Source organism: Melopsittacus undulatus, chromosome 6 (genome assembly GCF_012275295.1).
Source record: "Melopsittacus undulatus isolate bMelUnd1 chromosome 6, bMelUnd1.mat.Z, whole genome shotgun sequence".
Lineage (NCBI taxonomy): Eukaryota > Metazoa > Chordata > Aves > Psittaciformes > Psittaculidae > Melopsittacus > Melopsittacus undulatus.
Window position 1 is genome coordinate 43,001,301 of NC_047532.1, and position 27,188 is coordinate 43,028,488.

At 37.3% G+C, this 27,188-nt stretch overlaps 1 protein-coding gene across 6 annotated transcripts in view; it reads left to right on the forward strand.

Annotated features, from left to right (window-relative positions):
• Nucleotides 1-27,188, forward strand: part of NAALADL2 (N-acetylated alpha-linked acidic dipeptidase like 2) — a 634,909-nt gene that overhangs the window by 259,834 nt on the left and 347,887 nt on the right. For all 6 annotated transcript variants that reach the window (XM_031047098.2, XM_031047101.2, XM_031047097.2 and 3 more), the window contains one exon: nt 5,917-6,036. In XM_031047098.2, coding sequence (XP_030902958.2) covers nt 5,917-6,036 — 120 coding nt within the window. The remainder of the gene's footprint in view (nt 1-5,916; nt 6,037-27,188) is intronic.

Below are 27,188 nucleotides of genomic sequence, written 5' to 3' on the forward strand. Positions count from 1 at the left end.
ACTGTGAAGGAACAGACTGACTGATCCTACTCGTACCAAGTGTCATTACTGTGAAAGGAATGAATAATTTCGTTCATGGCTTTCATAGTTAAATCTTCATCACTTCAGTTGAACTGGAGACAGCCATCAGGTGCATGCCACAAAACCTACAAACACAGAACTCTGTTTCTCTTTCTGACTGGAACCAAACAAAGGACAAAGTTAGAATGTGAACTTTGTATATTAACTTTCCTCTACAAATACAGTAAGTATATAAGAGATGGTTATAGCTGTTTGTTTTGTCTCTGGCATGTTCAGTAGGAGGATGAAGGAGGCTTTTGTGGTAGCAATCACAGGGAAACATCTGTGTGTCCCTGATTATCAGAAGAGTGCTTTTGGCCAAAATGAGAGCAGCAGCTCCTATCCGAAAACATAGCGGATTGTGCACTAACAAATGATTTGGCATACTTAGGCACAGCTTTGTTATCTCCCCTTTTCTTTCTTCTTCTCTAATTTTAGAAGAGAAGTAGTTTTATGTTTGCAGCTTTCTTTGTGTTTGTTGATGTCCAGCTTTGATCTACAACCAGCTTGAGTTTACTTTTATGCTCTGCTGAATGCTGTCTTCAGCCTCAATTTCAGAGCTCTGAAATAAATTATAGTGAACTGTTTAGAGTTAGCCTAATGTCCTGATTGCAGACTGCCATCTTCTCAGCTAGAATTTGCAAATATATTTTGGTGTTGTTACTTTAGGCAGGATGACTATTTGTAAGGTTATTTACTTGTGATTGATCATGCATTGGATGTTTCTGTTACTTGTATTTTGTGAAAAACCTGAAAATAGTAGCTGAATGTTGAAGGACAAATGAAGGACATTGACTTGAGGGAAAGAGGGGGATGTAGTGAGCCTGGACAATCACATAAATTAGGGGTTGATATCTGTAGAATTATTTATGTGGGGTTTTTTTTGAGAAATAGTCTTAATTTTGAGAAATAAGCAGTCCTAGATACATTGTATACATGACATTTAATATTTAGTTTTCTTTAATACTTGGAGAGTCTTTAGGTCATCCATTTCTGACACTCATTTGATAGGTACATCAGGACTGGCAGGAATATGAGCTTGTCTGTGCTACTAAATATGACTCATTTTCATAGCTGCAGCTTTTACAGACCTCCCAAATAGTTTGTTTAGAAGCTGTTCATTAATATGAATCAATAGATTGATATAGTATATTCATGATTTGACGTGGCACTCACAGCATGTAACATTAAGATTTTTTACCATAGCAGTCCCATATACTACTTTTGATTTTGTTTTCTATGTAAATTTACAACTTTCAGATAAAACTTCTTTGAGGTTGCTCAGTACTGACCTTATTAAGAAATAATAATCAAACTACTTGATTTTCTATCCTGTGATCCCCAGCCTTGATACCTAGAGCGGGTGCGTTTAAAACCTACCTTTTTCCTTGCACTGACTCTATCTGCTTTTGGTGGTTGTAAGAAACATCTCTTTCCAGGTGTACTGGCTTTGAATTTGTGTGGGTTTGTTGTTGCTGTTGTGCGTGGGTTGTTTGGGTTTTTATTTGTTTGTTTGTGTGGGGTTATTATTATTATTATTAATAATTTTAATTTCTCTGTAGGATTTCCCAGTGTATTGTATACAGATGTATAATGCAGTTCATAAATTTCTTTCCTCATTCAAGTGGACTGAATGATAACAATGTGATATGACAAATATATTTTTGTTATTATTTTTGATCTGTTTAACTTACCCTTTTTGTCTGTTTGTTTTATTGCCCCAGCAATTTGCAATGAAAGCAAAGTTTTAAAATAGTATCCAACATCTTCAAGACCTCAGCTGCCACCTGCTTCTCACAGCTTTTCACTTTCCTGTTCCAAGATGTGTCTTATTCTTTTTTTTACTTCCATGTCTGGATGAAGTACACTGTTTTATTCTCTTTTGTTTTGGAGATAAGTAGAAGAAATTGGGAAAAGATCCTTGACTGTCTTGATTGTGTATCTTTTCTGTTTTGGGGGGATTTTATCATAGTTTTTAAGACAGAATGTTTGCAACTCATTCAGAATCATCATGGGACTTAGAAACTAATGATAAGTCTAACATAAAATAATTACTTTTTCTAAAAATGTTTAGCTTATTACCTCCCCCTACTTCATTTCATGCATGGGGGAATATTACTGAACTCCATATTGCAGCTCACAGTTCGTTCCTAAATAGTCATATCTTTCAAACAGCATAGAATGAAACAATTTGAAGAGTAAGTACCTAATTCAGATGGATAAAACAACTCATTCTTTAGCAGTTTCCCCATTGTAGGGTAAGAGAATTTACCCTTGCATGTCTAAACCCAAGTACATAAGTGCTCCTTTCCAAGCATCTGATAAAAGCATGAGTTCTTTTCTGTTTTTTAACAGAATTATCCTACCAAAAGGAAGCAGTTTCTCAAATATGGGTAGTTGGGGGTGCAGTATTTTGCTTTTTTAAAAAACTGAATGTGTAAAATTATGTTGTAAACATTTCTGAAAAAAATAAAGAATAGATAATTTAATTTCCATTTTTGGAGGTGTTAGGAGCATTATGAAATTAAAATGGAACTGTGCAACAGAAATGGACTCTTAATTTGTAAGTTGATTTTTGAGAGGGTAGCACTCTGGATTCAGTAGGATTCTTTAACATTATTCTAAAGCTTCACCCCTCCCATTATTTTATTTTATAAGCAAAATGTCTGATTAGTTGAATCCCAGTGTATCAAATAAAAAAATTCCTGATTTGATCTCTGATCTCTGAGATAGTGTTGCTGTGCTGTATTTGATGAGATGTTTTAAGTACTGCACAGTATTTTGCTTTGTGTTGAAAATTTTACTCATGTATTCGAGTAGAAATGAAGAAATTGAAATAATCTTTAAAATTTAATGTTTACCTATTAGGGTCTGGACTGTAGTGCCAAAATATTGTGACTTTCTTCTAAACTCTTCCAGTGGGTTATTGACTTTGTTTGGCAGAGGACAAGCCATAGTCAAGAGAAGAGATTACTCTTTTTTTTTGTCATTTTAAGTTAGATCTGAGGTTAGCTGTGCAAACTTCCAGCTGCTAGGCTATGTGTGATGTTACTGGGGTGTGATAACTTACTTTGCTAGACATGTGCAACATTTTTACCCATGATTCCATAAAAGGTAAAATTAAGGGTCAAAGATCTGTGCTGAGAAGAGAATGGCTTCAAAGTTACAGTGAAATATAAGTGTGCAAGTGCCCTCAGATTTGGACAGATGCATAGGTCATACTCATTTTCAGGCAAGTGCAAATGAAAGACTTCTAATATATTGAGCTTTGACACACTCTTCATGTGGAAGATGTGTAATGAAAGCACGCATAACTCTGTTATATTATATCCAGCTGCTTTTTATGTAATGACTTCTTACATGTACTCTCAATGTATGAATGTATGAAGGGGCTTACTTTTAACATTTGGAGCAAAGAACATGGTTGGCAGAGTGTTTGGGGCAGCAGGGAGTCAAGTTCTGGTTCTCCCATAATTAGAAAAGGAGCTGTGCTTTTTTAAGGCCTTTTATTCAGCCTGCTCTTATGGAGCTTCTATGTTGACTGTGAAAGACCAGTGAATAGCTCTTGATGATGCAGTTTGTGTCCATAAATGAACTAAGAACGTCCAAGGGCAGTTGATAAATGCGTTAATAATTGTGCAAACATGTAGTTTTGTTGTTTACAGAGCAGAGGGTAGCACCCTGGAGGAGCAGCTAGTAAAAATGATGTGAAGCAGCGCATGAATGTAGATGGGCAGGAATCTCATTTTCACACAGGCATACTGTACAAGTGAATAGTTTGATACTTCATTATGTTACATCTTTGTGTATTGATTTTGCCTCAGGAAAATTCAGTGTAGTTTCTCTCGTATGAATGATGAAAGCTCTGATTTTTTGCTTTGCTTGAGGGTAGATTGAGAAAGGCATTGGGTCCAAAGGAATTAGATTAGAGGTCTCCCAAGAAATCAGCCTACTTATAACCTCTCAAGCCATAAGACTTTTGAGATGCTAATAATTATTGCACTCAGGTGTGTCTACTGACATGTCGGTAGGTAGAAATTAAAATAAAGCTGAGACCTAGAGAATGAGGTAAAATTTGTGTGAATTTCAAGGAAGTATACTGGTTAATACCCTTTCCTCATTTGAGGTGAACTCTTTCTAATCAGATGAATGAGATAAAATATAAAATATTAAAATAGTTTCCTCTAGTATAAAAACTTCCTCACTTGATTTTATCATACTTTTCAAATAATATGATCACATGGGGAAAATTATTTCATCCTGTAGTCATAATTTCAGTTTTCTTAAGAAATGGTTTTCAAGTTCTTTAAGTGTTTCATATATTTCAGAAGAAACTGTATGAAGTGCAAGATTTTCTGTTCTTACACTTCAGTATTTGGTGTTAAATCTGATGCTTGCCTGTTCAAGAAGTGTTTTATAACTTTGGATGCACTTTCTAAATATTTTGTTTATACAGTACTTATGACATGTTGTAGTCTTAGAAACTTGATAACTTGAAAATTTAAAATAATACATTTAAGAAGATGGCAACCTTGGCAAAAAAATTGTATAATTTCAGCTTGAATGTTGCGGTGCAGACTCAGACAAAATATTCATCTACAGTTGTATAAGGGTAAATACTTTCCTACAACACCTATGTTCAGGAATCTAGGAAAGTTTCACACATCCTACATATCCAGAACAACTGTTGCTAGAATTTAAACAGTTTGTGTAGAGATGCCCAAAATCAGAACTGTTGCCTTTGGCAATGAATCCATACTTGTTACCAAAGCTGAACAGAAAGGAGACTTTTCTATTTTGTACTGCTCCTCTTATTTTAATTTTTGAAAATTCATGCAACATTTTTGTGTCTTCTTATATCTGTGTTTTATGTTAACACAATGGAGGGGTTTAGATGTTCCAGAATGTCCTCAGTGGTGTCCTGAGAGCTGCTGTGACATTCTAAAATAATAATGTACAAGCCTGATTGTCCTTATGCTTGGTCTTCACCAGAATTTATTGCTATAAAAATGTGAGAAATATGCCCTTGGTCATTCTTAAATTAAATATATGTATTTATTTATTTATTTTAAAATAATCCTTCAAAACAAGTCTTGATGTGGTTTTCCATCACTGCTGATTTGTGATATTTACTAATAACTTAGGCCTTAGCTACATTCCTTTCAGTGTCTTCACTGAAGAGCTGAAGATCTTCACACTCTAAAAGCTTTTCATTTAGTGGAAATGACTGTAAATAATTTAAAAATATGTATTAATAGGCAAGCTTGCATGTCAGAGAGTTGTAGTCTGTTTACCACTATAATTATCTTGAGTATAATGCTTGGATAATTGATGGATTATGCAATAGTTAAGACTGTTCAGGAATCACATGAGACCACATAATAAAACTGTGTATTGGTAGAGTTTATATTATCGATATATTTTGATAAGTGAACAGTATAATCATTCATTTTCTGAAACGCTTTATAAGAGTCTGATTAAGGAAGTTAACAGATGTGAGTTAGTATCCTTTACATGGTTTAAAATACATTCCTGTAGCTAATGAGGGGGAATTGTCATCCAAATCAGAACCACTTATTGTAACTACTGGGGGGGGGGGGGAACAAAAAAGGTGGGTTTTTTTTGTCACAGCTGATGAATTTTGAATGAAAATTGCAAAGATACAAATTCAGCTGTGAGACCAAATTCTCAAGCTCTTTGTTATGACAGGTTTTTCTTATCAGGAAATGGGGATAAGGTAATTGTAGAACTCTGGTCAGGTGCTTATACTTATGCAGACAGCTTTGTTTCTGTGGAAGGAGCATCCTCAGTGATGCATGGTTATAGGTTTACCATTACTTTGTCTTCTCTTTACAGGCAGAACTTGTTGATGTACAGTATGGGACTGTGGCAGACTTGATCCGGATTCAAGCCATTACAAATGTGACCAAAAAAATTGCACTTTTGAAGCTAGGACAATCACCTTTGCTTTATAAGGTTAGTCAAATGCTTGTTGGGCTTCAGCTGAATTATTTATTTGTACTTTCAGTTTCAAGATATCGAAACAAAGACATTCCCATTCTATCACAGTAAGTCAGGATTTACTGGCATTCAGATTCTTCCACTTTGGTCTGTGCTGCCTTTTATGTTTTACAGTTCTTTGTTTTGCTGCATATCTTAGAGTGTCCCAGTAGTATGCTGTATTTTCTCTGGGTGTACTGTAAGCCTTTTGGTAAATAAAGAAATCCCTAAAACAGGTAAATAACATGAGGTGGGGGGTGGAAGGGTGAAGAGGGGAAGGGAAAAAGGATGAGGGGAATGTGGGGAGGAGGAGGGGGGGAGGCAGCTGAGATCAGGAATAGTTTGATCTGTGTATGCTAAAAATGTACATACAGTTGTTTATATTGCTTAGTCTGCTGGCTGTAGTTTGGGCATGCTGTGAGAGGAGGCAGAGCACAGTATGTGCTCAGTCAACCTCAGGCTTCTGCAGGTCTTTCCAGTCCCATCAGACTGTAGCTAAAGGCCAGCACTTTGAGCCTTGCTACAGGTATGCTTCTGCCAGCACTGAGACTGTGAGGTAGTAACCAGAAGCGTACACTGCAGGAAGACTAACACTGTTGTTTATGGATTTGTTTAAGAAATTAGAAGGTAACTTGATTTAATCATGACATACATATATACATAAATACATACAGCCTTGCTCTGTGGAGAATTTACCTTTTGATACCTTGGTTCTTTCATCTATCCTTAACGCCTCAGAGGGATAAAAGGGACTAAGAGCTGGAAAGGAACATGAACTTCTGTGATGTTTTCTGCTGTGTAAACTGTGTAAGCAGACTGCCCTGTGATACACAGATAGGCATGTTTTCCCCCTGCCTTTAATGGTCAGTCAGTCCTGTAAAATCACTAGGATTTACTGGTCTATGAATGTGTTCAGATAATAATATGTGAATAATGAATGTGTTGAGATAATAAATTCAGAATGAGAAACATATTTTTCTTCCTTCTCCTTTGATTGCAGCAGTTGTGGGAAGGGGTATCTATGGCTATGGGTATGTGTCTATAATTCCTCCAATTCCAGCCAGTGCAGAGATGCAGCTCACTAGTCCACTTGTATGATAGACATCATAGACTCAATGTGTAAACCACATTTAAATTGCAGTGTCAAGTAACTGCCTTCTATTGAAAATATTTTATAAACAAAAGTGCTGTTTTGCCTTTCAGAAAATATACTAGGGCAGTAAATATTTAATTAATTCATTCCCAATTCATGAAAGCAATTATAAAAGGACAGTGACTCCAGATCTTACAATTAAAAGAATCAGGATCTGCTCTGTTGGCCGTAGGAAGCACAGTTGAGATGATGACACAGGTTCAGAAAATAACCCCTGAAAATTTCGTTCTATAATAACAGTATTTGTCTTAATAAAACTGCCATTTTCAACTGAGTAGCTTTAGCTGTTTATTTAAATTATTTAGATGCAATTTAATTACACCCATGAAAGGTCAGTTATCACTGTTAGAACTTGGCTGTTGTGCATTATTTCCAGCAATAGATCTCACACTGCATTTCACCACTGACAGGAACAATGAAATAGCAATCAGGGCTCATACAGTAGGAATTTGATAAAGATGCAAAGGCTGCTGTAATAGCATTGTCTGCAGTGCCTGTGAAGTGGACTTTTTACCAATTTGTGTTCTCTAAACACTTGCTATGTCTAAATTAGGAAGTAATGCCACCTGAATAGTAGGGAAAAACAATTGGTGCTGAGGACAAGGGTCATCTCAGGAAAATTTAGTTTGGGTTCGCTGTAGTCTCATCCCAGGAAGTAAGTGCAAACTGATGTATTAGGTGTGATAGCCACACTTTTGGTGCTCATTTGCTATTCTGAAAGAATCCACAGTCTGTTACATAATATGAACCAAAGTGTGATATGCTCAAGAGATTGATTTTTGAATGCATACTCAGGGACTGAGCTAAAAATACAGCTCCCCAGACCTATGTTTTATGTTCTGCTACTCTGTTACTCACACCTTCCGGAGCACAGACTGAGGTATGGAAGCTTTCCCTTTATTTGGTATTTTTTCTATTTGAGGTTGTAAATGGTTTTGTTTGGATGTTTTGTTTGTTTGTTTGATTGGGGTTTTTTTGTTTGTTTTTGGTTTGTTTTTTTTTTTGGGGGGGGGGTTAGGGTATAGATTGTGTTTCTTTAATTGTGAAATAATTGTAAACTTTACCTTTCTCATGAGAAAATATGCAGTAAGATATGAAAAATAGATTATTCTTCCATAAAGGATATTAGAAGTGAAAGAGAAAGATTGCCTTTATGGTTTAAATGGACACAATCTCTACTGAATCCACTTTTTGCATCATTTTCTCTCCAATGTTTATGTTCCTGTACTTGTCAAGTCTCAGATTTCTGTTCCAGCAAATACATCCCTCTCCCTATATTTTCATTACCTCTGCCTTTCCACATGTTTGGTTTCACATCACATTAAAACAGAGTGGTAGCTTGTAACAGAGCTGTCACTATATAGATATATTTTTATTGGTTTTCTTTCTGATTTTGTGTATTTAACTTGGGTTTTTTCCCCATTTTTATGTCCTTTAATTTCTCATTATTACTTTATATTATGCAAATATCTCACTCTCTACTTGGGTCTGATTTTTATAGATCCTGCATGAGATTTCATCTTCATAACCAAGTTTCTAAACTTGTCTCTGTTTCAGCTTTCATTTTCCCTTGCATGTGTATGCTTTTGCCTTTCTTTTACTGCTTGTTTTAACCATTTTTCTCCTTTTGTCTTTTTACTTTGCCTTTTTTAATCTCAGCTCTTCTTAATCTCCATATTGAGTTCTTTGGAAAAACCCTGAAAGAAGTACTATACTGCTGCTGGCAGAAGACTTACCATGAAAAGTTAGCATTTCTTTACATCACATTAATAGAAAGAAGTATGTGCTGGTAGAGAACAGTTTCATGTAGAATGGGATAATTTATAGAAACAGCCCAAATGATGGGAATTTGAATATTTGAAATAGTTACTGTATTACTGACAATATTTTTTGCTGTAGAGATTTAGTTTGATATATTATGGAGATTGAATAGGGTACAAAATTAGGGGGAGCATCAAAGTTGAAAATAATTTGGGGCTTCTACTTTCAGTCTTTCAGAATGGGCCCCTCTCTCATACCTTCTGAGACACTGAAAACAGCAGACAGAGTTCAGACTTGTAGTAATGTGAAAGTGGAAGAGCAAGAAGGCAGGGAGTGAGTGAGCAGCTGTGTGGCTCTGAGTTACTGGCTGGACTTAAACCACGACATCAGGGAATTTGAAGCAGAAAAGCCTGAAGTTAATGTGCTATTAGAATGTGCAGTTGAATCTTTAACAAGAGTAATTATGATTAAATTTGGTAAGGATCGCAAATTTAAGCTGCTTTGTGAGAATAAGATATGTAGAAAACTGACCTTTAGTTATTTTTGTAATTTAATATGTTTTCAGATTTTGTTGGGAGTGTTGTATTACTGTTCCACTGAAACATATGTAATGTAGTATCTGATTAAGGATAACAGGAGCAGCAACGGCAGGGAGCACATTTCCTAGAGTATTGGCAGAGCCACACAGACATGTTTTGGTCCCTTAAGCTGAACCTTTTCAGATAAAGAATATGTTACTACAGCCACATGATGGATGCCCCATTCCTGGAAGTGTTCAGGGCCAGGTTGGATGAGGCTTTGAGCAACGTGGTGTAGTGGAAAATGTCCCTGCTTGCGGCAGGGCGTTGAAACTAGGTGATCTTTAAGATCCCTTCCAACCCAAACAATTCTATGATATGATAAATTATCCATCTAAAAAGAAAGAGTAGGGATGCTACCTTTATAGCAAAAAGAGTGTTGACTTTGGGGGAGAAAAGAAACAGGTAGAGCTTACATTGCTATGATAAAAACAATAGAAAAAAAAATAGATATGTATTAAACTATGCATATATCAGAGTGGAGTAGAGGCTTAGAAGGGGTTTTTACCATTGATATGGAACTCTTAAGGTCAGTAAGGGAGCAAGACTGTCTATTATAAAAATAATATTAAAGGTGGGAGAAAAGAATGGTAGAAATGCTTCAACGGCTGGAACAAGTTACAGTACGGCAAGGGCAGAGTCATTTTCAAATGCAACTAAAAGGTTTAGGAATTTACTGCTTCCAGCACCTGGAGTGACAATTTCCTATAGGAATACAAACTAAACCAGTAGACTGAGCAATGAAGCATAGAGGGAGTACTCATGTTGTACATTAACTTGGCATGGCCATGGTGCTAGTAATTTCTGTCTCTCTAGCCAGAATAATTGACAGTGCTGAGTAACTGACAGAAGGAGAAATTTTAAACTGCTATGCCTACTCCTAAAGGGATCTTAAAACTAATCTGAGACACTTAAGAGAGCTGGGTTGTTTTTCAATAAAGAGGGCACTGGACTAAGGAAGAAAAACTTACTTAAGGAGAAAGCTGAATTGAGACAAATCTAGAACCTAAGTGAAGCACAACTTTTAGAATAGCCTACCATATAAAAGGTAGAGTACTTGCTTCCTCATGCCTTCTTGTTGAAAGTAACTGCCTCCTGGTGTTCTGTCTAGAAGTAAAATTTGTGGTTTGGTGGAACTTGGGCTATTGGGATCACTGGGGAACTTCAATAGCCAGTTACATACAGGACATCCAAGTGGACTCTCTGGTGTTCTTGAATCAGGAGGATCTATAAATGTGGGCAAAGATGATGAAATTTCTGTGATGTATAACACCTTCTTGAAAAAGAGGATCTTGTATTGTCTGCTGCGTTTGTAGACAAGAAATGTATTCTTATAGTATAAACTATGTGGAGAAAGAAAGATTGATGTAGCTACCGTGTTAGCACCCAGTTTCTCTGCCCTAAAGCTTGTTGGAGTATCTGCAAGCACATAACAGCCATAGAAGGCTTTATTTCTAGGGAGGAGGCTTTTCTGTTCTGAGGAGATCTGCACTGTCTGGAAATACCGTCACCAGATTCATTTTTTGAAAAATTATGTGAGTCTTGAGCATGATTAAATATTTTGGGGTTGGGATTCAAGAAAAAGCCGTAATTTCTATCCTAAGTTAACTTCTAATAGAGTAAGAAAAGCCCTGAAGGCCACACCACTTCATCTTTAAAATGTTCACATATTAACATTAACGTCCATTAAATGAAGATGTTGTTCTACTGTGTAAATATCTATATTTATTTTAATAATTTACTGCCTTCATAAATATTCATAAAATTGCTTTTTAACTGTCATAAACTTTAGAAATGTGAATGCTTGGATGTTTTTGCAGAGGTTATTGGTAGGCACTTACAGATAAGGATTTACTAAATGAAAAATATTAAAGATTCCCAGAATAAAGGCAACTTGGAAAAAGATTTCTATTTAACTGTGTTAGTTTTAAAAAGTTTACTTTGGAGAAAGTAATTTCACTTTTCTACTTGTCTACATTGTTTATTTCTTTCCCTCTGATACTTTTTATGGCTATCCCATATAGCTGTGAAGATTGCGTTTTAAATCTCCATTTAGCTGTGACCTTCTCCTTCCATCCCTTCCTCCCTCTTTATATATATACACACACATTGATATGTGTGTGTATTTTTGTATATATATGAACATTTATATACAATATGAGCATATAGATATTAAAAATTATACTGTATAAAATATATATTTTTTTAGGGAAGTTCAACAGCTTATACCTTTTATTATTAAGGGCACTGACCTTTGGTTGGTGTTGTTTTTTCTTTTTTTCTTTTTGTTTGGTTTGGGTTTGGGTTTTTTGATCATTTTGTTTGTTGTGGTTTGGGGTTTTCTAGGATAGATTTTTTTCCAAGGTGCCTGAGTCTTTATATGCCTGTTTTTCATGGGCATAATATGGGATTTTTAATGATATTATGTCCCCTCTGAAGCCCCTTCTTGAAAATTTGAGCCATAGGTATAAGTAGTATGGGTAAAAGTTAAAGAAGCCTATAGAACAGTACTTGGGGATCTGGATCTGATGGAGATTATATAGTAACATCCTCTTGAATAGCATCCTGTTTCTCTGGTTCTAATTTATTGTCCTCTTAATATCTCGTCTCAATTCCCAAAATCTGGAGAGTTCCTCTTGAATTATCCAAGCTGAGTTCAGATTGATTGATAATGGTCGTATCTGTGGAGTTTGCTATTTAGCCAAATTATATTCCTACAAAATGTACTAGTTCTTACTTTGTCTCCAAGGGATTATTAGTTGCTTTATGTTTCTTTTTCTGTTATCATTTGTCTCCCCTGAATTTAGAAAAAATTCACTCCTTCAAGTAAATTTATTTTATTGCTACCCTTCATCCTTTTTTTTTATTTTCCCAGAAAAGATCAGATTTAGGGTTCTTAACTGTCTCCCTCATCAACTAGCTTCTTTAATCTGTTCAGCCTGAAAAAGCCTTCATTTTAATTTCTTCCTCTTCTTCCTATGTAAAAAAAATCCTGTACCAAGGCCTTCCAAATATTTAGTGGGCAGGAGTCTGTACCAAAGAGCTGTTTATGTAATTCAGGTTTCACACTGCCATCAATCCTGTATTTTGAGTTATTCTTTTAGTCACCTCTTCCTGATTTCATGATGCTTGGAATAATGCAGAGGCTGGTTTTGCTCTCCAGTGGTGACAGAGAAAATTTGTTTGTTTTGATGAAAGACTATGGGTTTTCCCTCATCTGACAGTGTATCGAATTTAAGAGATTGGTAGATGTAGTTTTCAGTTATATTCCTTCTGCTTTGACTGATAGTAATGCTTTCTTTTCCCTTTGAACAGAAGGAATGAGCCATAATAGCTAATTAGAAAAGCCTGGAGAAACCCTGCCCTGGTATCATAAATCTGTTCTGTGTTGGGGTGACTAAGAAATCCACCCCCAGCCCATTGAGTGCACATACCAGAGTTGAAAAAGCAAGTCTCAGTCTCTCTGCACAGATTTATCACTTATTGCTTCATCCTGAGGTCATATTTTAAATTTTTATTGGTAAACTTAGTTTAAAACATAGATTAAAAAAAAATGAAAGTACCAATTATACTTTCCCCCTCTCCCCATGTGTGAGGTACTATGGGAATGAAAATGATACTGACTTATGAAATCTATAGTTAATGAAAAAAAAAATCAGAAGAGTGGTTTTATATTGCTGATTGGAACCAAATGAGCTCTATAGCTCCGTATAGAGCTGAGCTCTGTTGTTCAGTTTCTAGAAGGCTGTTACTACCCAAAATAATTTAAACTGAGCATGTCAATTTAGCTCATACTTAATCCAGCATTTAAAGGATGATGTACTGGGGCCTGTACCACCCAAAACAATGCCAGTGCACTTATAAATCCAATCTGTATCTGTCCAGATATATATTAAATATTTGACAAAAATTTGCTGTCATCCCTTTAGTCAAATGCAGTGCAGTAAATAACAGTGGAGTGTGAATTCCTAATCTACACAGTATAAATAGCTCCTCTAAGCAGTAAGAAGAATATGTAAGGGGTGGGGTAGGAGAACAGCAATTGATGTCTGGAAGGAAGCATAATTATAGCAAAGCTTGTCAATATTCTGAAGTAATTAGCCTTTTGGTTGCATCAGTAGGATGACTTTTGGTTATTACTCATTTCCTTTTTTATTACAAACCCTTGGATTTGTTTCAGTGAAAGGAGAAATGTGCTATTAGCAGAGTAAACAAGGGGACATACCAGTTAATGAGCAAAAGGAAGTATCGATTATTCTGAATGTCTGATGCCACAGAATTTTCCCTGAATGGTTTGAGAAGTCATTGCCATTTTGCAGGCATACTTCTATTCCCAGCTGTAATTCCTGTTATCTCTTTCCTGAAGTCTTGCCACTGAATCAAACACCGAACTCTTAGTTATTTGAGTGGGTACATAGTCCTGTTATCTCCAGTGGCACTGAACACTTAATTTTCTCTAGGGAAAATAATTCTAAATATTCATATACTCAATTGGGTGCTTAATTGCACATTCTCTACATGCATTAACTTCATCCTTTGAAAAATTAGGTTAGCTCCACTGTGAATTGCTATTTCCTGATGGAAGGGCTGACCATTTTATAGCAGGTCTCTTCCTTTTAGTACAGTAGGCTTAAATTGAGTGAGACAGTAAGTGGCTTCCATTCAAAAATGGAGGATGGCTGACTCAAGAGTTTCATTCTGGGGTGTTCTCAAACACTTGTCAGATTTTAGAGGTATGAAACCCAAGTATAATTTTCTATTCTGTCAAGCCCTTAAAAAGTGAGTAGTAAATGTGATCATCCAATTTACTGTCCAAGTGCTATGTCCTGACCAATGGTGCAAACTTAAGTGAAATGACTTTGCTGTGAGGCAATTGTTTTGAAGCACAGCTGAGCGAAGAAATCCATTGCCTCAATTTGTACCTCAGAGCCCTAAATCCATACAGCTGATCAGCAGCTTGTGTGCAGGGCAGTAGGAGGTATCTTACACACTTTGAATTTCCATCCTAAAATCTAAATGTTTTAAATACGCTCTTTCTGCACATACTTCTGCAAGTGGCCTTAGCACTTTTTCTGCTGCTTGTATAGGAAATTATAGGCATAATTTTCTACCCAAGCTGCTAATTGAGCTGCCCTTTCAAATTAGTTGAGCTTGGACTTCAAAAAGCCATTGACAGGCAAATTATCTGTGTGGGTTTTTTTCCACATCATGTAGTTTGATTTCAACAACAGACGAGAAAGTGAAAAAGAAAATGGAAGATACAGGAGCTATGAGTAGAGTTGAAGAGTGAATATATAAAATCTCATCTTGCCAGAACAGATCTGTCCTTTGGTTCTTTGAAAACACCAGCCACTGGACAAGGTGAAGCAATGCAGTCCATGCCATTAATCTTCAGCACTGCCTGCTTGAACAGCTCTGCAAAGGATAAAGATCAGTACTGCGCATACTGGTTATTTTATATTTTCTGGAATAGTGAACAGAGGAAAGATTGTCTTTCTTTAGTCAACAAGTGGTTTAGAAGTACTTCCCTCATTCTATAGTGGGTTTGAGTTTATGGCATTGTCTATGGCATGTTTTAGGTTTATTAAGTAGTTATGACTATTCTATGGCCTTTTAATGCTCTTCTAGGTCTTCTTTTCACAGTAGATACTTCTTAATAATCAGTTTGCTTACATATCTATGAACTGATATGAAAGGTATCAAAAGTCTTGGGTTTTTTTGTTTTTGGTTTGGTTTTGTTTTTATTTTGTTTTTGTTTTTGATTTTTTTTTGTCTTGTCATCAGCCCTTTAAAATGCAGCAAAGTTAACGCAATTAAAGAAAAAAAAAATCAAACAAACCCCAAAATGGTTCTGAATCTGAATAGAAACAACATTGAAGCTGGTCGTACATTTTAGGAAATACAGCCAGGTTCAAACCTTGATTTGATTTGCATTTGTTCTGCATGGCTTTAGGCACTCATCTGTGAGTACTGGTTCACAAAATCAGCACTTGTGATTTATGTACGAAAATCTGAATTCTGCCCTTTCAAATATACCTGTAGTTTGCATTGTGATCAGAACTTTGAGTTGAAACGTGGTCTTACTGAATGCTGATAGGCAACCTTTTCATTGGCATCAGTGGAACTAGTTTTTTATATTTTACATTCTATAGCCTATGAAAGTTTTGTATTATTTTCCTTGGTGTTATTTGATGCATTCTTTTCAGATCCTCTCTAGTTGGATTTCATGGAACGTGGGTAGATAAAATATATAACTGCTTGTCCTCAGGATTTTCAGGGATCTCAGGTCTCAGGAGCTTTTACCATTACATTTTTCCATTTCCTCTTTCTTTAGATAATGCTGAAAAAGAAGAACACCAAAGTAAAAATTTAACTTTTTGCTGTTGGGGTGTCTCAATGCGTGTGCATAAATTTGCAAATTAAAAAAAAAACAAACAAGTAAATCGTTACAAATATAATTGGCATCCTCTTTGCAAGTACAGCAGTAGCCACTTGGAATATTTTGTTTTGATTGCCAAAATACTAAACCGACCTTCTGTTCAGAAGGCTGTTCTTCCACAGTGAACAGATTTTCACTTAACATGGAAAGGTTGTGCATTGCAATAAAAGAGCCCAAGTATTTTAATTTCACCTTTAGGTCTGAGTGAATGGTTCACTGACACCAACATCCATCACAAAGTTATATCTATCTTGTTTTCTCTAGATCTAGCTCTAATGGCAACTTGCTTTAATTTATATGTTATCCTAGTATATTCTTATGCGGTTTAAGTGGGTTTGAGATTTATGAGTGGAGTTTTTCTGAGTTTATTTTGTTTGGGCATGTGTGTATGTGGTGTTGGGGCTCTTGTTTGTTTGGTTGGCTTTTTTTTTTTGTAGTATTACATTTATTCTAAGCAATTTTCTGAGAGCTGTTAATTTTCCATATTTGAAGTTAGAATTGTGGTCATTCATGGTGATTGATTTTTTTTTAATGTTGGTTTAATGCTTTTTGTTATAAATGGTCAATCAAGGATATTGCATACAAAAAGATTCCTGAGCTACCTGATGTTTACTGGAAGACAAAAGTTGTGTGATAACAGTCACTGAAACCTTAAATTAAAATTGGTGGGGTCTACTTTCCTAAAATGTCTTAGGATGCATATAACAACTAATAACATTTTTCATTAATAGTTCCAAATTTCACATCACATACTTCAAATTTCTCTAAAAATCAGGTTCTTCATCAGATTAAAGAACCTGCCAACTGAACAGACCAAACCCTTCATGTTGTTGATGATGATCACCTTGTAATTCTAAGTAGTCAGACCTCACTTGGAGTATTGTGTGCAATTCTGGTGTCATCAACATAAAAAGGACATGGAACTGTTAGAACAAGTCCAGAGGAGGGCCATGAGGATGATCAGGGGACTGGAGCACCTCCCATATGAAGACAGGCTGAAAAAGTTGGGGCTATTCAGCCTGGAGAAGAGATGGCTGCATGGAGACCTCATAGCAGCCTTCCAGTATCTGAAGGGGGCCTACAGGGATGCTAGGGAGGGACTATTCATTAGGGACTGTAGTGATGGGACAAGGGGTAATGGGTTGAAACTTAAACAGCAGAGGTTTAGACTGGATCTAAGGAAGAAATTCTTTACTGTGAGGGTGGTGAAGTACTGGAATGGGTTGCCCAGGGAGGTTGTGAATGCTTCATCCCTGGCAGTGTTCAAGGCCAGGTTGGATGAAGCATTGGGTGATACGGTTTAGTGTGAGGTGTCCCTGCTTATGGCGGGGGATTGGAACTACATGATCTTAAGGTCCTTTCCAACCCTAACTATTCTATGATTCTATTATTCTATGTGCGTGGGTTTAGATTTGTCAGCACAGTGTACAATTGTGGCTGGATACAGGTAATATTTTAGATAAAGGATGGAGAATTTGCAGTTTGTGAAGATTGGAGGAGTGCCTGCACTGACAGTCAAACCTGTTATTTATGTTTGCCACTGTAAATTATTATGCAGGCATCATAAGAGCTCTTACCATGCAGCCTCAGAGGTGACCTTGAAGTGACATAGAGAGACCACCCTTTCAGCAAAGAAGAAGCATATTTTTCACTTCTAAATCAATATTGGTTTTCCTTAACATGGAAATTGACTGTATTGCTTTTTATATCAGTATTCAATTATATGTGATGCTTTTATGATATAATTTGTCCTTTGAGGAACTGACCTGACAACTCATTTCAGTTAGGCCTCCAACTCTAATCTCAGAGGAAATACAATAATGTTTAATCCACTTAAACACCTATGTCCCATTCCTGTTTATCATATTATAGAGTACGGGGAAAAAACAGCAAGTTCATATCTGTTAGTTCAGGCCATTCTTGGATTCCAGGTTTAGGAAAACATTATGACAGAATAGAAATTGATTAGTCCTGTGCCTGTATCATTCTACTGCTGTAGAAACTACTTTCTCGCAATACTCATGTATACAGTCTTAATTTTCCCTCCCAGCATTGCAGTTGAATCACGTATATGTGTGATACATTGCATCTGCTGTTTCCAGTATCAGATAAATTTTGAGGCTTACTCAGGGTTTATGAGCTCTTACTGTGTCTGGCAATGAACTTCTCGGTAAGGTTCTGTACATGTACCTTAAAAAATGGCATACGAGGAAGACATTTGGAACGCATTAGGAGAATGGTGACCTCACCTCCTTTTCTGCCTAAGAACAGTGTTTAGCGTTAGCCCCATTCAAAACTTTATATATCTTTCTTGTTTTGAAAGATCTATTAGTCTAACTATCCTATTTGCAGAGTGCTTCACACTTGGCATTGTGGGGAGCCTCTTTAAAAGATAGCTGTTGCCCTTGCCAACAAAATAGGGTTGGAAGGGTGATACAGAATGAAAAAAGAAAGTACAGATGTTCTTACTACACAGTACTTAATTTACTTTTTTTTTTTCTTTTTTGACTTTTCAGTGTAGGGTGGTTCATTACAAATTAGCTAATTACAACAGTATGAGATCTTACAAAATGCATGTGAGGCTGCTGAACATTGCAAGGACAAAATCTGGCACTGCTTTTTTTTTTTTTTCTTTGAAGAGTAAGTCATTTCATCAAGGCATACAGATTCAGAAAATAAGGTTTGATTCTGACCTACCAAAGTGAGAATTGTTCAATGCTTTGATGGCAGCAGTGGGTAACAGGCAAGTGTAGCTTGAATGTCCTATTTCTCTCTTTTTCTGTTCAGCAAGCAGACAGAATAAAACTTGAATTACATTATTTAGTTTAAGGAAAAACTATAATGTGAAACCTAGCTTGATTGTTAATATGACACAGTTTATTTCTCAGTGAAGAGATAAGCTTGATTCAGTAATGTTTCTAGCATTCTTGATCCAGAATACAGAAACACAGACTTATGTTTTTCAGTACATTAAAATTCACTTTAATTAATGTAGAGAACATACTTAAGCATGTTGCTTAGTCTGTTTTACAGGAGCAATTCTCCTTTAGCAAAAGAAGCCATGTCTGAACTTTGTTCAGGTAAAACTCTCCTAAGATGATAAGGCTGCGGCCATCACACCGTACTGTTATTCTTGAAATACTGTTACCATAAACTGTCACAGTGAAATGCACAGACAGTTCCTTGTCCAGAATGATCAGCTGCTTAGCCTTCTGTCAAGTAGCTCTTATTGACCAGAAAAAAATGTCCATCTTTACTATGTTTCTATAATACAAGAAATGTCCTCTATCAGGCTGATAACCTCACCTGAGATGGCTTCTGGTTAGAGAAACGGTGTGACTTACAAAGCAAGTACAAAGTAGAGGGTTTAATTATCATCATAAATATTCCATGAGTTTGTGTATTTCAGTACTGAGGTTGTTTATGCTTACCTCTACAGTATCCTCTGGCGATGAGTTCCGCTATGTGCATACTTAAAATTTCTGATCTGAAATTCCATATTTGGGAAAGCATCTGTTTAAACTCTGGTAATGCTTTACTACTTATTACAAAACAAAAATGGATATAACAACCTACCCACAAAATACTCTAGCTTCAGTCTGCGCATGAACAGACTGGAGTAAATGATACATTTCTGAGAATGCCAGCTACAAGCTAAACTTTAGCCTTTGCACCTTAAAGGATTGTAGAAAGAGATGTGCTTTTTCCCTTGGCCTCAAGATTAACAGATGGTGTAGTAGGAACTATCAGTGCTTACGAAGTCTGTGCTCCTTAAGTAGTACACAGTTAAATTCTAAGCTGCTTTTTTGAAATGAAGTTGATGTCTCATGGCCAAAGTGTGTTATATGGTCATTTGCCTCTGAAGATGTTTATATGTACTAGGAAAAAAGACATCTTTAGTATTGCTATTATCATAATCTATAAGTACACTCCAAGTGGAAAAAAAAACCAAAAAAAACAACACAGCCAACCAAACAAGAAGACCCAAAGGACAAAAAAACAACACCCATAAAAAAAAAACCAACAACAAAAAACTAAACAACAAATCTAAATCCCCAAAGAAACATATTTGAAGATGTGTGTCTTGTCCTCAGAGAGGAAACAACATTTCCTTTTGTATCTTCCAGCATTGACATATATGTTTTGAATGGCACTTTGTTAAACTTTTCAGTCACTTTGATTACAGATGTTGTGCTTTCATTTTGGAAATTTTTTGGGGGCAGAGCTATATATCTTTTATTTTAAAATCAACTTATGTCAATTTGGTAGTTAAAAACATCTTTATGCTGATGGATAATGTATGATGTTTATTGATTTATGAAATTTAGGAGAAGAAGAATGATATGAAGTGATAATGTCAGTAATATAAGTGTAACAGTATATGGCTTTAAATTTTATAAAACAGAACTCTTGCATTTATTGGTAAATCTATGTATTATAAATGAAGTTGAACAGCGCAAGCTGCATATAGACCTAGAAAACATATGGCTGTGGAAATTAATCATTGAATGAATAGGCAATATACCGTAATTTCAGCGCTTTGAAAGAATGGAAATACATAGAGGGAGGAAATGTCATAGCTAAAATATTTTTTAAGTAAAAACTAAGTATGTTCTCTGAATTCGTATCTTCTAATATGTACTTCATCTGCTACTTCTGGAGGTAAATAAAACAGCTGTCATCCTATTATTAAAGGGGGGAGTGTATAGTTTATTTCTTCAAGTATCTGCTTATTAGCATCAGTATCACTACATTTCAGGTCTAGCTTCTGCACAGTTATCTGTGTGACCATATTGGTTCATACCTTTTCTTGCAACTATCTCAAAAGTGGAGTTGAGTCAAAGCAATTGAAGAGAACTATATCCATCACAGGTACATAAATTCAGAACTGTGGGTGCAATTGAGTAAGTGGCTTCAGAGGATTTCTCAGACTTTGTACCTTCACCTGATCTCTAATCTCTGCTGCTTTCCTGTTCTGGGAAGTCAGTGATTCAAAGTATCTTTCTCAAAACTTTGTGTCTCAGAGTCAAAATATTTCAAAGAATAATACAAAACTTTTTTTTGTTGTTTGGTTTGGTTTGTTTTTTTTTTTACTAAAAAGCATATTACATAGCCCCCCTCAGATTAATACTGCGTATAACAGACAAATAAAAATAACTTTATTTTGTAATGGGCCAACAGAGTAAATAGGTTAATCCAAGAAGATTGATGATTAGTTAACGGTGTCTTCTGGAATGTTAGAGCTGTTTTATTCCAGAGATCTTAGACGGTGAGCCTGGGACTTAACATCAGTGTCTATGAGGTGCAATAAATATAAATGTTTCTAAGGCAGACTTGAAACTCAGGTTATTTTATAATATATTAGAGTTGAGCTCTGTTAGAGGAGGCTTTTACTGTCAGAGCTGCTTTCTAAACTCAGTGTCTTCATGGGATGTCACATGAACACATTCTCTTTAGAAATTTTGTCTGAAAGTGCTGGCAAGAACTCAGGTAAATTAGATTTTAAAACCCCTGTCACCCTACTTTAAGTGTCTTAACAGAACTACTTAGCTATTTGGTGTTTCTTATTGGCATGCAGACTATTGTTGGAAAGATGGTTATTAATTTGTTTCCCTGTTAGTCTAAGTTGTCTCTACTGCAATTCACTGTTCTGTATTTACTTTGTCTGTTTTAGGATTAATCTTTAGTATTTACTACCAAAATGAATCCTAATGTTTATATGTGTATGAAATATTTTCCTGTCTTCTGAGAGAATTAGTTCATTGCACGTAGAAACATAGAATCATTTAGGTTGGAAAAGACCTTTAAATCATCAAGTCCAACTGTTAACCTAGCACTGCAAAGCCCACCACTACACCATGTCCACATGTGGCACATCTACATGTCTTTTAAATACCTCGAGGGATGTTGAATCTATCACTCCCCTGAGCAGCTCCTTCCAATGCTTGACAACCTTGCAGTGAATAAATTTTTCCAAGTATCCAATCTAAACTTCCCCTGGTGCAACTTGAAGCCATCTCTTCTCATCCTACTTGGGAAAAGACACCGACACATTAAAGGTTAAAAAGCTTGACTACTATTTTCTTACCAATTTTGAGTTTTTTGAAATTGTGCATGTTATGTTGGTGTAAAGTTGATGCAATTATGTGCAGACATAGACACAATGATTTCAATAACTATTAATGTTCTAAATATCATGGAGGTAGTTACATTTTCCATTAATAAATGTTGCCATGTAACCCTGAACTGGCTTTCTTTACCAATGCTTCAACCAGTTGCAAGCAATGGTAAGTACAAAGATTAGTTGTCACTGCCAGTTTGTCACCACAGAAAAGGAATTAATGGGTGGGAACAGAAATTTCTGTTTATGCTCTTTTCAGTCCTTGTCTCACTTGCAAAGATGCTGCCCATGAAAACATTTCTCTAAGCTTGAAACTGTTCCCTGCTTTTCTGTAGCTCTCTATGTTGAGCTAAAAGCCAGGGGATGTGAATTGTCTTCTATGTCAGACCATTCATTGTATGGCCTTGAAGTATAGCATTGTTTTGTGATTGAGCTTTTATTTGGGTTTTTGTGGTTTGGTTTGGGTCCCCTCCCAGGTAAATTTGTGTATGCTTTAGACTTCTGCTGATAGTTCTGTCTCAAGAGAAAGGGTGTGTAACAGAAATTGACTGAGCATGAGTATCACTGTAATATTTTTTTTTCATTCATCTGCAAACTACAGTATTCTGTATGTGTCTGAAGTAAATTCAGTGGAGTTCTAGGGGCTGTAAGTGGTGCTAAATCATTTCAGTGGGCCCATTAGAGGGAACTGTAATTATTTTTATCAAAAGTGTTTCATATGGTATTTGTTTTCCTTGCTTTCCCCAAGAAATTGTCCAAGAAAGACAAGAATGACTTTACTGTGGCTGCTGTCTTTCACCTAATTCAGGAGGAGAGTGACAGGGAGCAATGGTGATGCTAGTGCATCTTTCTTAACCACCCTGTGTATGACCTTGTTCTGGTATTTGGGTCTTCGTTTCCTAGTCACTCCTTAAAAAATCTTTATGACAGTAAGTTGGACATATTTTTCACATTTTATATTTTTCACTGCATTTTTATGACAAGGCAAGGGCATAATTTTGGATTGATGTTCTGGAATTAATTGTATATTAGTGTTGTTGGAGAAGAGATTGGAATTGTGTTTAGCGGTTTAGAGTGGTTTAGTTGTGGTTTGTTGTTGATGTTTTTTCTTACTGGTGATGAATGAATGACTTTGTAGGGCTTTGTGACTGCCAAGTTAATGCAACTGCCATCCCTGATCTCATCAAGTACTTCAACCTTGGACCTCCTTCGTGTAGCTCTATCTTCTGTTTCATTTTGGTGAAATGGGCTATTTAGTAGGTCACAGGGGGAGCCAAAGCTCTGTTTTACTGATGTGCGGAGTGGAAAGCAGTGAAAAAGAAAGGACCTAGAAAGAAACAAAAGCTGCAAATGTTGACTTTTTCAGTTGTAGTATCTTTTGTGTAGGTTTCTTACAGTTTTGCTTTACCAGAGTTACACATGAAGTGGTTCTTCACTTTATTACATATTCCATTACAGATTCTGATATGGAATATGAAAGATATACTCATGATATGTTTTGTGTAGCACAGTTCATGAATAAGATCTTGTTCTGAAATGTCAGTCATGAAACAAAAGGGGAAACCAGGCAAATTTTTAATTTTAGTATTTCTAGGGGAGCTTAGGAATGGAAATTAGTACTGATACTTTATAAAGAACTTTTATTGCTAAGGATTTTAATAACTTCTTTAATATTTATAGGTTTTGAAATAACTTTATACACTGGGGCACATTCTTTATGATCATTTATTTTATCATTCCTGGTTTGTGACACTTTTTCTAATAAGGAAGATAAATAAGTTCATTCTGAATATTGATTTACTTAAAGGAATGCTAACCAAGTAGTTAAACACTGCTCTTTTCCACAAATGAAAGTAAAATATTAATTAACCAATTAATACTATGCATTTTTCCTAGTTGATATATAGATACGCCTGAGGCTCACACATAGCATAATTTGTATCATTATATATTCCACAGAGAAACATAAATTGAAATGTAAATTTAAAAATATATAAAAATGTTATACAGTATCTAAAGAGACTGTTATATGATGTTCAAGGCATTATTTTAAAAGCAGGAAACCTGGATGCAATGTAATACTACAAAAAAGAGTTGAACAGATAACATGCTTTTGTACTTTAAAAGAAATAGACTGGATTTTCATCTAAGGTAATAATTGTGAGAATAATAAAGTAAGTGAAAGGGAATTATTTTGCACAGGCCTAATGAAGGCAGTTGTATTTTAACAATGTAGCGGATGTCCTGAGATTCATTACTTGAGGCAACAAATGTACCTTAAATAAATCTATGACTGATTGTTATCTGATTTGCGAGATCATCAACTGTTTATATCTTGATAGAGATCATGTAAAATTGTCCTTGATTCATCAGTAGTAGTCATTTTTCTCCTTCTTAGTAGCTGGTGCAGTGCTGTGGTTTTGACTTTCGGCCTGGGAACAGCGCTGATGACACAGAGATGCTTTTAGTTGGTGCTCCGTAATGTTCAATCTGGCCAAGGACTTTGTGAGTCTCATGCTCTGCCAGGGAGGAGGACAAGCCGAGAGGAAGCAGAGACAGGACACCTGACCCAAACTAATGAAAGAAGTATTCCATACCACAGAATGTCATGCCCACTTGTCATGGGTTGAGCAGTAGCAGTCATTTTTTCTCCTTCTTGTAGCTGGTGCAGTGCTGTGTTTTGACTTCTGGGCTGGGAACAGTTGCTTGATAGCGAGCATGTTTTGAGGGTGTTTTTATTCAAGGCTTTTTCTGAGCACGTGCTCTGCCAGGGAGGAGGGGAGGCCGGGAGGAAGGAGAGACAGGACACCTGACCCAGGCTAGCCAATGAGGTATTCCATACCATAGCATGTGATGCCCAGGATGCAACTGGGAGAGAGAGCTGGAAGGGTAAAGCTGTGGGGGGAAGATGGAGGAGGTATCATGCGGTGCTCGGCCGGGCAGGGTGGAGTGAGTTATGGGTCGGTGGCTGGTGGGGTGTTGTATTCTCTTCACTACTTGTTTGCTGTATCATTATTATTTGTAGTAGTAGTGGCAGTAGTGATTTATGTTATGCCTTAGCAATTAAACCGTTCTTATCTCAACCCGTGGGGGATACATTCTTTGGATTCTCCTTCCTAACTCTCTGGGAGTTGGGGGAGCAAGGGGGTAGTGAGTGAGAGTACTGTGAGGATTTGGTTTAAACCATGACAGTTTTTGGCGCCCAACGTGGGGCTCGAGGGTTTGAGATAAGAACAGATCTGAGCGGATTTATGGTCTCTTGTCACAATGCTGATTTATTGGCTCTTAAAGTTTTTTCTCTGGATCTCACAGTTTCAGAATTTTGCCAGGTATTTTAAGTATGGATTAGCTGCGTTTGTGTTTATCAATCATGGCGCTTGGGCTAAAGTTTTTGTTTCACTGTACTTTATGGCAGAGGCTTGTAATATGGTGGGGCTCCAGCAGCAGGGGGGGATGGACATGGCCGTGGACTTGGACTTGTACCATGCCATCCCGCTGCTCTTCGCCGTCCTTGCCCTTGTCCTCGCCTCCGTCTGCGTGAGGCTGAGTGAAGCCAGGAAGGAGCGGCCCCGGGAGCTGCCAGCGGCTGAGGCTGCCAGGGAGAGTGGCACGGGGAACCAAACGGCTGTGGAGGAGCAGCAGGAGCGGATGGTGGAGGAGGAGCACAGGGAGGCGGTAGCTGAGCAGCAGGACCAGGCAGCGGGGGGAGTGAGTCCCGGGGCCGTTCCCAACCCCCCGACAGCCGAGAGTATCCCCCGGAAGTCGCCCGCCGAGCCCCAGCAGGATGCAGGAGACCACGCAGCACTTCCCAGCAAGGCAGAGAAGGAGGATCCAGACTCAGGAGAAGAGAAGCTGGTTGTGGGAGAACTGGCAAGCAGGGCAGCTGCATCAGCCCCGATCCCGAAAGTTAAGCAGAGTCAGGTTTGGGTCTTGTCTAAGGTTAGACAAGTACATAGGAGCACCAGAATTCTGTCTCCAAGGCTGGACAGTCATGAGTGGCAGGACATGTGGGACAGTATGGCCAAGTATCTGGTCCACTGGGCCCCTCCAGTGCTTTGGAAGCATTGGAAGTGGAAGGCAGCTGTATGAGTCCCCAGCAGCAAACTGTAGAACTGCTGAAGGGGACTGTGAATGATTTTGAGCCTGGTGGGTCCAGATATTTCAGGCCATCAGTCCAGAGATACAACATAGAGATTGACTCATGATCGAGGGGTGGACTTAAGAGTGATGGTGTATTGGAAATGTGGGATCTGGGCATGACGTGAATGGTATGGAATAAGGGGTGGATAATGTCATGGGTTCAGCTGTAACAGTCATTTTTCTCCTTCTTGTAGCTGGTGCAGTGCTGTGTTTTGACTTCTGGGCTGGGAACAGTTGCTTGATAGCGAGCATGTTTTGAGGGTGTTTTTATTCAAGGCTTTTTCTGAGCACGTGCTCTGCCAGGGAGGAGGGGAGGCCGGGAGGAAGGAGAGACAGGACACCTGACCCAGGCTAGCCAATGAGGTATTCCATACCATAGCATGTGATGCCCAGGATGCAACTGGGAGAGAGAGCTGGAAGGGTAAAGCTGTGGGGGGAAGATGGAGGAGGTATCATGCGGTGCTCGGCCGGGCAGGGTGGAGTGAGTTATGGGTCGGTGGCTGGTGGGGTGTTGTATTCTCTTCACTACTTGTTTGCTGTATTATTATTATTTGTAGTAGTAGTGATTTATGTTATGCCTTAGCAATTAAACCGTTCTTATCTCAACCCGTGGGGGATACATTCTTTGGATTCTCCTTCCTAACTCTCTGGGAGTTGGGGGAGCAAGGGGGTAGTGAGTGAGAGCACTGTGAGGATTTGGTTTAAACCACGACACCACTATATAAGCTAGAGGCAGTTGCCCCAAAGGGTTAGATGACTGCTCAGTTGGGCTGGGTATCAGTTGGCGGGTGGTGAATGGTTGTATTCTCTCCCCTTGTTATTTCCCTTATCATTATTATTACTGGTGGTATTACTTTCGATTTCGAGGGGGGGGGGAGAAGGTGGAGGGGGGGGAGGAAGATGGTGGAGTGAGAGAGCAGCTGCATGGCCGACTGA